The 12,116-nt window shown below is 44.1% G+C and overlaps 1 protein-coding gene across 1 annotated transcript in view; it reads right to left on the bottom strand.

The window, feature by feature from the left end:
- FRRS1L (ferric chelate reductase 1 like) overlaps positions 1-8,373 on the bottom strand; it is a 31,030-nt gene extending 22,657 nt beyond the window's left edge. The window contains exon 1 of the mRNA XM_074330800.1: positions 7,982-8,373. Coding sequence (XP_074186901.1) covers positions 7,982-8,219 — 238 coding nt within the window. The 5' untranslated portion in view covers positions 8,220-8,373. The remainder of the gene's footprint in view (positions 1-7,981) is intronic.
- Between the last annotated feature and the right edge of the window lie 3,743 nt (positions 8,374-12,116).

A 12,116-nucleotide genomic window follows, 5' to 3' on the forward strand; every position in this document is an offset into this window, starting at 1 on the left:
GGATAAATATACCCAAAACAATATAGCTTCCAAATACATAAAGCAGTAACTGATGGGAATATGTAGAGAAATAGATGAATCAACATTTGTAATTCGACGTACCATTCTTGGAATTGAAAAAAATCAAACTTTAAAACTAAGACAGACGATTTGAATTATACAAATAATAAGTTCAGTCAGATATACAGAACCCACAAATACCGAATCATTTTCTTTTTGAGGCTACAAGGAAGACCCACTGAAATCGACCATATACCGGAATAAAAGGAAGTCAGTCAATTACAGACTCTACATCACACAAATGCTTTCTGACGACAGTGTAATAAAACTTGAAATTAACAAAAGTATAGGTTGGAAAATTACCTGTGGCTGGAAATGAAGAAAAATACCAGCCAACATTAAATAATCCATACATTAAAGAGAAAATCATAAGGAAAATTAAGATACACTTATAATGATCATCAAAGCATTGCATGTCAAAATGTTCTGTATGGACCTAAAACAGAGCGTGGAGGGAAATTAATAGCTTTGAATACACTTACCAGAAAATACGAAAGAAAACAAAGGATTTAAGCATTCAACTCACAATGGAAACAAAAAAAGAAGGAAGTAATGCAAATCTGGATATGAATCAATGACATGGAAAACAGACACACAAAATAGAATGATTACCTAAACCAAAAGCTGACTCTGATAAAAAGTCTAAGATACATACTTTTCTGGCCAACACTAACCAGGGGGGGAAAGGTGAGGATGCAAATGAACTAAAGAAGGGGAAAGTTGGCAGGAGTGCTGGATTGGCTCCCTTTGCCTCTGTCTCAGCCTCTCCCTAGTGTGCCTGCCCATGGTGTTAGAGGCTAGCGTACCTACCACCTTGGCTCCTGAGTTCTGGATGATTTTGATTCTGTCAACTAGATGCATGACAACTGAATTCAGAGCTGGGTTAAGTAGAGCAAGGAAGTGGTATGGAAGACATTTACTGGTTTAATATTTAGCACCTGCTTTATTAAGATATAATTCACGTACCTTAGAATTCACCCATTTTAAGTGTTTTTAGAATACAAGTATTCACATGGTTGTGCAACCATCATCATAATCAATTTTAGAACATTTTTATCTCCCCTAAAAGAAATCCTATAACCTTTAGCTATTACCCAGCACTCTCATCTCCCCTCCCCACCACTCCCAGCCCTAGGCAACCACTAATCTTTGTCTTAATATTTACCTTTTCTGGACATTTCATGTACATACAACGTGGTCTTTTGTGACTTTTTCTTTCACTTAGCAAAAGGATTCTGAGGTTCATCCATGTTGTAGCATAGTTCTTACACACTTATACATACACACACACACACACACACACACACACACACATTGGTTCTGTTTCTCTGAATAACCTGACTAATACACTTATCCACTTTATTTATATTTCTGAAGAATCACTTGGTTCCTATGTCATTAAATTTTGCTATATTTTATTCTTTTATTGTTTTTTCCTTCTACTTTCTTTTAATTATTCTTTCTCTGACTTCATAATTTTGGGGATTTCTTCTTTTCTTATATCAGCATTTTAGTCTAACAATCAACTGCCTCCAGGGGTTTCCACCGGGATATTCCACCAGGAAACCAATTTCCCAGGTCCAACACTGAGCTCCTCCACCTCCCAAGTGTCCTTGCGCTTACTTACATTTCCATAGCAGTCAAGAACCCCTCTACCCACCCCCAGTCTCCCAACCCTGAAACCACAGTCCTAGATTTCTCCACCTGGCACATTTACTCAGTCATCATTCCTTTTCTTCCCACCTTAGAAACCTGAGCCTGTCTGTTGGCTATTGTACCATCTCCTGTCAGGTCCCCCCACCTCCCTTCTACTTCTTCCACCATATGCCATCTTTCTAAGGCAGAATCTCATCTTGTCACAACGTTTTAAAGACCTTTACTAGCCTCCCCCGTTCTCTCTCTCCTATACTTACTTGTCTCCATAGCTGTGAGATATATCGGTTAGACCACCCAGACATGGCCAGCTTTCCTTCCCCCTTAACTTTGTCCACTCACCCATTTTCTTTACTGATTTGGGTTTTTTTGTTCAGTTTCAGGGTTTTGGTGTTTTTTGTTTGTTTGTTTGTTTTAGCTGTTCCTTTCCCTTCTCGCTCCATTTTTGGTGCTATTTTTTAAAATCTTTGTTTCTAAAATTAAAAACTTGGATTGAGACCAAATAATATTGGCTTAGGGCAAAAAAAAATTTCTTTGTACCTTCTCTTTCTTGATTCTCATATGTGCCCTATAAACCCTTCTAATAACTGTTCTGTTTTGGGAAACAATTAAAGTCATTTTTTTTCTCCCTTCAGATATTCTTGTAATTTGAAAGGTACTTATTTTCTTGGTTATTTTTTTTTCAGGTTCTCAGTATGGTTTGGTGCTTTCCATTCTTGTCTAATTCAGGGCACTATCTGTTCCTTCTTTGCAATCCCTTGAGCCTGTTTTGCCATACTCCACGGGGTGGTTAATGGCTTCTGGTTTGCTATTTATAGTCTCTAATTAACTGCTTGGATCCCAGCCCTCAGGTATTAATTTAGTACTTGCTTCCTTGATGTTTTAACCAGAAGTTATCTGTTCAAATCTCTGAGAGCTACTGCATCAGCCTCTTTCTCTTTCTGGTCTTCCTGAATCATTGTTTCTGCTTATCAATCATATAATGAAGTAGAAATGTCATGGGACTTCGTAAAATAGAAAGCTACACACACACACACACACTCTCTCTCTCTCTCTCTCACACGGAGCCTGTTTGGCAAAGCTTTCGCTGTGGCACTCCACCACTTAGGAATCGGCAGCTCCCAACTGCCTGCCCTACCAATTCCAAATCGCTCTTCTCAAGCTCACCCATAAAATACCCCATTCTGCTCGTCCCACTGCATTCCCTAGTACATGTCATGTCAAAGGGGCTCTCCATTCCAGGCCAAACGGACACCTTGCACACCTTACCCATAAAGTCATCAAATCCACGTAGTTCTCTACTTTCTAGCTGTGTTGACTTGAGCTACTTAAACTTTCGGTGGGTCAGTTTCCTTAATTCTAATGTGGAGATAATAGTAGTATCTAAGTCAGAGTGTTGCTATCAAGATGAAAGTTATTATGGATAAGGTACTTAGAACAGTGCCTGTCACACAGTAGGCACTTATTAACAGCTCCCGTTAGTGTTATTATTGGGCTAGGTTCATGGGGGATACAAAGATAAATTACATGTAGATCTAACTATGTACATTATTTTTTAAAATTATTTACCTTTTTTGGTGATTTGTTTCAGTTTTATTTTCCTATCCCAAGTTTCAGCAAGATTCAGAGATCATAAGCTATCTCCTGCCTATAAACCGTATATATACACTATTTCTACTTTTTCTTTTTCACTGAACAAGGTGATATTGTCTTTGTTCAAACCAAAGCACAAATGAGGAGCTACTATAAATTTTTAAAAAGGGCATGTGTGTGTGGTCTTTTATTCTCAGACAACGAATGTCTATGCACCATAAGGGGAAAAGCGCCAAAACATGTGTATCCCAAATGTTTATCCACATGCAATATATGGTCCACATGAGAAGAATATAAGCAGATGAAGGAAACTCTGCCCTTTTCTCCCAAGCTCTGTCTTCTCTTGACTGCCTTAATAGCTCTTTCCCAAGATCAGAAAAATTGTGGTCAGAACTCAATGGTCGGAAACTCTTGACTGGGCCACATTTCACAAGTGGTCCAATCACTGTGCTTTAAAGATAAGCAACCAGGCAGCATATGGCTCCAAGGGCAAGCCAGCTACCACCCTCCGTGTGGTAAGACTCAGGGTCTGCTCCTCAGACCTGGCCTGCAGATCTTTGCAGCAGGGAGAAGAGAGCAGGAGGCTTCACTTGGGGACTTAACCCTCAGCCAACACCCAGTTTGGTTTTTTTCAGAGAAGCCTCAGAATAGGCTACTTGCCCACAATCACGTGGTGATCTGTTCTCCATTCTGCTGCTGTCCTGAATACTATACAGATTCTAGTGGAGAACCTCAAGAGAAAGAGATATGAATGGCTGGGTTCAAGCACTAAGACCCTATTCAAACTCCTAACTGCAGAGAGCAAAAAGGGTCACGGCAGGGCTGGTGTGCTGTGCGAGGATATCCTTGCTAGTGGTAGGCGATGGGAGGGGAGAATCAGGGAAGGCTCCCTAAGAGATGGCATTTGAATTGGGCCCATAAGGATGAGTTGTATAGGCTAAGACAGCGGGAACCCTTAAGAATTCTCAAAACTAGCATTGTTAAACTACAACATAATTTAAACTAAAGAATGAACACATTAGGGGATAATTAGAGATACCATATCAGCCAGCGTGCAGCCTCTGGCTTTGGAGGTTGCGGGCAATCTTGACACTGGGGAAATGGTCGCTGGATAGGGTGCATACTGGTCAGTGGGCTCTCCTGCAGTTTCAGTGAATTCTCCATCCCCACCCTCATTATTCTAATTCCCTTTTTCTAATTTCATATTGCTAAACTATCTTTTCATTAAAAACTCAGTTTCCTGGCTACTTTGACCCTGAGAAGAGGGTGCCCTGCATAGAGGAAACAAGTAACCCCATCACTAGAAAAAGACCATCCCATTTGTACTGATAGAATAGTTTAAAGGTACTATTTCTACCTCTTCACTTGCCACATCCTACAAAAATCAATCGGTCTCCCTCCTTCCTTCCCCACTGAGTTCATCCCCAGAAAAGCCACCCACTACTTCTCGTTTCCTGCATCCACCAGCTATTTTGAGTCTTTGTGCTATTGGGCCTCACCATGGCTCGGGACACTGCTTCCTGACATCCTCTTTCCTTCACCTTCTGGCTGGGACCCTTCAGGGACATTTCCTGTTCTGCTTTTCCCTCTCTGGCAGTACCCTTTGAGGGCAGTGTCACTGATTCCCCCCCCTTTCTTCCGCCTCCCCCCTTCTGTTGTCGTCCCACCCCAATGCGCCCTTCTCCCTGGCCACATGGCTTCCCAGCTAGAAGACTACCCCACTCTGGTTCAAGCCGTTGTTTCTCAATCTGGTTGTGTAGGACACAGCTCCCTGGCCCATGCTGGTATTATGAGCCTTGCGCTCCCTCCCGGCTGAGGCAGTTGGTCGGTCTCCAGTCGTTGGTCGGCTGCTCACAGCAGCTCACGGCAGTTCTCATCAGCTGCCGGCCACAAACACTGGCTGCTAGCCACTTACAGCAGCTTACGCCAACCTCTGGCTGCTCACGGCTACCCAGCTCCAGGGAGAGCTGTTGTTCACAATCTTAGCTGTAGAGGGCGCAGCTCATTGGCCCATGTGGGAATCGAACCAGCGAGCTCCACATTAGGAGCACGGTGCTCCCACCACCTGAGCCACCAGGCCGGCCACTGATTATTTCTAAGGATCTTGGGAAAGTCTTTATTTAAGACCCACAAAGCTAAAGCCTAGGCCCAGAGTAATCTAGGGCACTTCCCTTGAAAGGCTCACCCCACAAACATCCCACCAGCACCCACCAAATAGTTGTAGAATGGGTATATGAAGATAAGTGAGCCGGTCAGAGAGAAGAACAGAAGAATAGACAGTGAAAGCTCAGGGTGAGAGACGGGGAGGAGTGAGAGATGGCTGTAAAAGGAAGTCGGGCCAGAGAGAAAATTCCAGATGAAGGGGTTGAAGCTTCCTCCAGGGAGAAGGTTGGAACCATCACAGATATTTGAGGGTTAAAGCCGAGCTTCCAGTTGTATGTGCAGAATGGGTGAGAGGGGCAAGCAGACAAACTAGGAATTTGTACACACATGGCATGACCTGCTGCCCTGTGCGGTCACCTCACCTAAATGCATCCCCCTCTGTCTCACCAAAGTCTTTCACACTTTCTGGCTAATTCTATAAAGCTTTCCTATGGCTGCAGCTCACCTGATGCCCATGTTCATAAAACTGTCTAGATTATACAATTAACCTGGTCTTATATTGAATTAAAATAAGACAGGGTCTTATATTAATTTTTGCTCCAAAAGACACATTAGAGCTGATTGTCCGGCTAGGTCTTAATTTTGGGGAACACGGTACAAACTCACCTATAACATCTGACCTTGTTTCACTTGTTAGGTCCATGTGCCCAATGAGAATACAAGCTCTCACATGCCATGTCTGAGTCACCTGGCAATGTGCTAGCTAGGCTGATTATGAACAGAATAAATATGTATTAGATGCTTTCAGAAGCAGATGGACTTTGAAATATTTATTCTTTTTCAGAGTGACAGATTCTACTTCTGTTTGTTGTCCTCCTACCCCAACCCCCCCTTCTCCCTGGCCAAATGGCTGCCCAGCTAGAAGACTACATTTCCCAGCTTCCCTTGCAGCTAGGTCATATAATTATGTTCTTGCCCCCCCCCAAAAAAAAGTAAACTGTGATCTGTGCAACCAGCCTAAAAGGAAATTGTTTGTCCCAAACATCCCTTCTATCTCCTTCCCTCAAGGTTGAACAAGCACGTGCAACAACTCAACTTTCACACAGATAAGGATAAAGCCTTAGGGGATGGTAGAGCAACGAGATGGAAGAAACCTAGATCCCGGAATGACCTTGGGGAACACAGCTGTCCCACCAGCCCAGACCAACCAGACTCACATAACACAAAAATAAACTGTCTTATTTAAACCACTGTATGTATGTTGATGTCTCTGTTTCAGCAGTTAAGCCTCTACCCAACTAACATATTTCCCCCAAATCCATTCTCTCCATCTTCCTTAATAATTCCAATTTTTAATCGGGCATATTACTTGCCAGCTAAAAGGCTACATTTCCTAGCTTCCTTTACACACATGAGTGACCACCTGACTAAGTTGTGGCTAATGGAGTGTAAGTAGAATTGTTGTATGGGGCTTCTGGGTAATCTCCTTATAGTCAGTGACTTCTTCGTCCTATTTTTCTCTTTCCTACTGTCTGGAAAATAAATGTAATAGATGGAGATCAAGCAGCCATTTTGGACCATGAAGTTACAAGCTAAGAATTGTGAAGAAGCAGAAGACCGGGATCCAATGTCTCTGATGACCAATTCTGGACTCCTTCTAGGTTTCTTTACATGACAGAGAAACTTCTATCTTATTTAAGCTATGAATGTTTGTTCGTTAAAGGTAGCTAGACCTAGTCCTGTGTAACAGATATTCCTAGCATCCTATTAGTGGCTAGGACACCCAACATTTCAACTTTTTTTTGGATATTCTTCTTAGCAGAAATAAAGGAAAATCACTACTTTCCAAACTGCAGGAAAAAAGAGGCCAATTTCCATTCCTTTTGAGCACAATGAGCTTGGCTTTTGGATTCACTGAAGCAGCTCTACAGGGTGGTCTATGGCTGACAAACCCTCAGTCTCTGGGCCCAACAGGCCCCAACAATGGTGACTCACCCTAGGGACCATAATATGCATAATAACATAAAAGAAGTGGGATGGAAGTAGACAAGGAGATGTGACCCAGCTCTGATGGCAGGGCAGTCAGCACAAACAGGGCACTAAGAGACTGGGGTGCTTGCCATTGCAAATCTAGGTCAATACGGACAGAGGGGAAATAAGGCAAAACCTCTCTTTAAGTCGGGATTTCTGCTACCCACCAGCTGCTCTGATCTCACACACCCCAGGCCAGATGGCAGCCTCCTCCCCCAACACACCCTACCCCAATCCCTTAACAGAAAGGGTGGAAGCCAGATGCTGAAAACTGGGAGGGCCCTTGGCTATCTCTCTCCCGGCCTCAGTCTCCCCATCTGTAAAGCAGGCAGCGGGTGGATGCGCTGACAGCTCTCAAGGCCCCTTCTGTAGGCGGCTGGGGGTCTGCGCCGTGCGCTCTCCGTCCCGGCCTCGACTATACAAGAACAGCTTGCGTTGGCATCTTAACCAGTTCCTCACCCCCGCCCCCGCTCCTGCCACCACCCCCGTCCGCCACCCCGGGTGTCCCCTCCCGCAGCCTCTCATGCTCCCGCAGCCTCACCCTCCTCGGACAGGTAGCGCAGGTCATAGAACTCCCCGGCGAAGGTGCCGTAGGAGGAGTCGTGGCGCGGCACCGCCTCGTCGGTACCTGTGTCCCCCCGCGCGCGGCCCCGGGGTCCTCGGCCCCCCGGGCCCGCGCCGTCATCCGCCGGACTGGCAACGCAGGCGGCGGGACCCGCCAGCAGCAGCAAGAGCAGCGGCTCCCAGGCCCTCGGGCTCTGCCCGGGCGGCCGCGCCATCGCTGCGCACAGACCCCACAGCCAGGCCGCTCGGGCCGCAGCGGGGGCGCGGCGGGCACGGAGCCGGGACTTCGCCGCCTTCGCCGCCGCCGCCGCCAGCACGCGCCCGCCCGCCCCCTGCTCGCAGCCCGCGCAGCCGCGGAGCCGTCGGCGCCCTCTGCCTCCAGGCCGTGGTCTGCGCATCCTCGCTGGGGCCCGGAGCCTCCCCCTTCTTCCGAGCATCCTCTTCTCGCCCGCCCTCTCCTTCTTAGCGCGTTCCCTTCGTCCATTCTTTCTCCCAGTCTCCCCATTTCTCCTACTTCCCTGCACGAGTCTCCCCCAGACACAGAGTTGGCCCTTCTAGACTCTTGCTACTCAAAATGTCCGCGGACCGGCAGCATCAGCATCCCCAAAGAGCTTGTCACCATCACTGAATATCATCATCCCACGGCAGATGCAGGAATTAGAATCTGCATTTTACCAAGATCCCCAGGAAACTCCAATGCACGTTTAAGTTTAAGAAGTGCTCCCCTGGAGGGTTTACCTTGGATACACCGTGTCAGAATTGCTGCCTCCCGCACCTTGTTCCAGCGCTTTTTGTTTTATATAAAGCACTTACTATACCCAGTATTCTTGGGATCGCCACAGAAGGAAATTAAAATAGCAAGATCCCCACTATATAGATGGGTAAACTGAGGTGCTTAAGAGAGGGGAAAGTTGAGCCCAGCTCTTGGGTTGGATTCATCAGCTTCCTCTCCAGATTTTTGGAGAGTGTAATCAGCAGAGGCTGCTGGCGCCCTTACATAACATACCCCCTTTAAAACTAGGCAACTGGTTTTACTGTTTCCCCACAACAAGCACGCACAGGCCCTGGCAAGTCCACACCTTGTCTGATGGCCACGTTGAAGTCTCCACTTTTCTCAAATCCATTCCTGTCACTTGCAATTCACTTTGGTTGATTACTCAGCCACCCATTTATTCACACCAAGCACTTACTACATGCCAGGTCCTGGAGTTCTTTTCTAATGGTGGTTTTGGAGTGGTAACACATTCAGAATGCTAAGCTATTTTCCATTAGAAAACATGGACACAATTCCTTTTGTGCTGGTAATGCAGAGTCAACATTTCAGCCTGTTTTTTTTCCATTTATTTTTATTTTATTTTCTTGCATAAACAAAGAAAATAACTATGGAGGCAGAAACGCATAGAGGTTCCAAATGCAGGCCCAGAAGTCAGACTCTGTGTGGTGGGGATCAGTAACCTCTGTGATGGCAGAGAAGGTTAAGTGAGATGATAGAGGGAAGGATCAACAGCGTTCAAGACTATAAACGGGCATGAATGAATGTATAAGATTATGAAATACAAATATTCAGAAGAAAACTCGTGATCTCAACCTTTATTGGCCCAGGGGAGATGGGAGACAGTGCTGTTACTAAAATAGTGAGAAGTGCTGTGCAACCCAGAGATGAAGTATTTGCTATTAGGTATCAGCTGACGTTGATAGTGGGTTGTTCAATTGAAGTTTAAACATGTTTAGCTGACAGGTGAATTAGATGTAATTCATGAACACCTTAGGTTTCACCAGGTCTTCCCATATACGTACCAGTTGTTGCAAGAAATCAGATTTATTGCTTGAAAAAGGTGAGACGTAAAAAATCAAAACAGACTTCTTCCCAAAAGACAGCTTTGAAGTGTATAAAATTCTAAAATACAAAAAAGCCAATCAATTGAAAATCTGTTAACATGAATCTTTAAAAAAACACCTCTTTCTTAAAAATTGAAATTCCGTTCTCTTCTTCTCCTGTTCACCAGGGAAAGTATGGTCAGTTTTAAATGGACCGACGTTTAGCCAAAAAAAAAAAGGAAGAACCACATTTCTGATTTCAGTGTTGATTCTCTGGTCTGGGAAGCTAAGCTGTTACCTGTTACTCTTTTATTCTCTTGATTTCAATTTTTACAATTAGCAGTGATGGTGCCAGATAGAAGGTAAATGAGAACCAGGTCATTCTCCTGGCAAATTTGTCTGATAAAACCCCTGCCTAAAATAAAGCTTGGAGGTAATCTGTGTATTTCAATGATCTACTCATGTTGAAGAACCTGGGGTCCACAGACTCCAAGTGGGCTATACATGGGCTTCAGGGGTGGTGTGAGGGCCCTGTGAGAGTGCTGGAATAATGTTATAGTGAATGGATTTTCCTAGAGAGAGAATACCCCTCATTTTCATGGGTCACTCAAAGTCTTCATGCCTCTCGGGGGCCTTAGAACCTACTGCAGTTTCCAGTTCCCTACCTACCTGGCCACTTCCTTTCATGAAGTTCTCCCATCCTCTGAAATTGCCTTTTGGAATGTTCTTGTTCTTTCTGTTTTCTTACAAGATTTGAGCCCTGGAGGGAGACCTGCTCTCACCCTCAGCATATATCCCCTCTGAGTGACACTGCAGGTTTTACAGAGGTCCTCTGCTCCCCAGCGATGTGAATCCATGAGCAAACAAGAAATAGGTGATTTCCTCTTTTGTGCACATTTTCTGGGGAAGAACTTTCCCTGAACATTTTGAGAACACTGGCTGAACAAGAGCCATCTATTCAAACAAGAACTTAGAGATGAACCTGAGTTCAATTTCATTTTTAAGATAAGCCACCTTTATTTTCTCTTCTCATCAAAGCCATTTCTCTATAACTTTTTTTCTGTTATTAAAAACTCCCCCAAATCAATGCTGCATCTCATATCTGACCAATAACAGATTATCCCATGCTTCTGATGGTCTAGTAATATATGTGATTTTGTTTCCCACTTTTGATTGCATCAGATATAAAAGCTGTGATCTTGGCAGTTCCTCAATAAGTTAAACATGGAGCTTCCATATGACTGAACCATTCCAATCTCAGTTATATACCCAAGAGAATTGAAAGCACATGTTCGTACAAAAAGTAGTACACGAATGTTTGTATTATTCATAATAGCCAAAAAGTGGAAGCAACCCAAATGTCTGTTAACTGATAAATGGATAAACAAAATGTGGTATATCCACACAATGGAGTATTATTCAGCCATGAAAAGGAATTAAATACTGATCCATGCTACAACACGGATGGACTTGAAAACATTGTGTTAAGTGAACAAAGCAGACACAAAGGACCACATATTGTATGATTCCATTTGTATGAAATGTCCAGAATAGGCAAATCCATAGACAGAAATCCCTAAACAGAAAATAAATTAATATTGCTGAAGGGTTGGGGGGGGAAAGTTATAGTGACTTTAGATATGGAGCATTTTTTGGAATGATGGAATTGTTCTGGAATTAGTGGTGATGATGGCACAGCATTGCCGATATACTAAAAACCACAATATTATTCGATTATACACTTTAACATGGTAATGGTTAATTTCAAGTTCTTAAAAAGCTGTGATCTTTGAGAGGGTGAAAGAAAGATAACGATACCAGAATATTTCTGTGTTATTTGGGGATGATACAATTTGGGATACATTCACATGGTATCTTGTGAATGCTCTAAGACAGGGCCTAATTTTTAAAATCTTCACACATAAGAATCTCCTTTGCAGTCTGCAGCCCACATACCGAAGTCTGCAATCCACACACCCTGTGGGTTGCTGGCGTCCCAGGCCCCTTGCACTTGCTCTCCACACCCCCCAGGAGTCCGTGGCTCACACTCTGGAGCTTTTACTCTGGACTGATTATGTCAGCAAGCTGATTTCCACCCCCTGAACGTTAGTTGTGTGTGTGTGTGTGTGTGTCTGTATGGTGCTGTTGTTTTGGTTTTGAGTATATAAAAAAGGTGAAGCGATTATACCAATTCACTTTTATCCCTATGAATCCACCCGACCCCATATCATCCCTCAGGTCACAATGCCAAGCACCCATCAAACATTTAAATAGGCAAATAACCAGGACAACTG

Source organism: Rhinolophus sinicus, linkage group LG04 (assembly GCF_036562045.2).
Source record: "Rhinolophus sinicus isolate RSC01 linkage group LG04, ASM3656204v1, whole genome shotgun sequence".
NCBI classification, from domain to species: domain Eukaryota; kingdom Metazoa; phylum Chordata; class Mammalia; order Chiroptera; family Rhinolophidae; genus Rhinolophus; species Rhinolophus sinicus.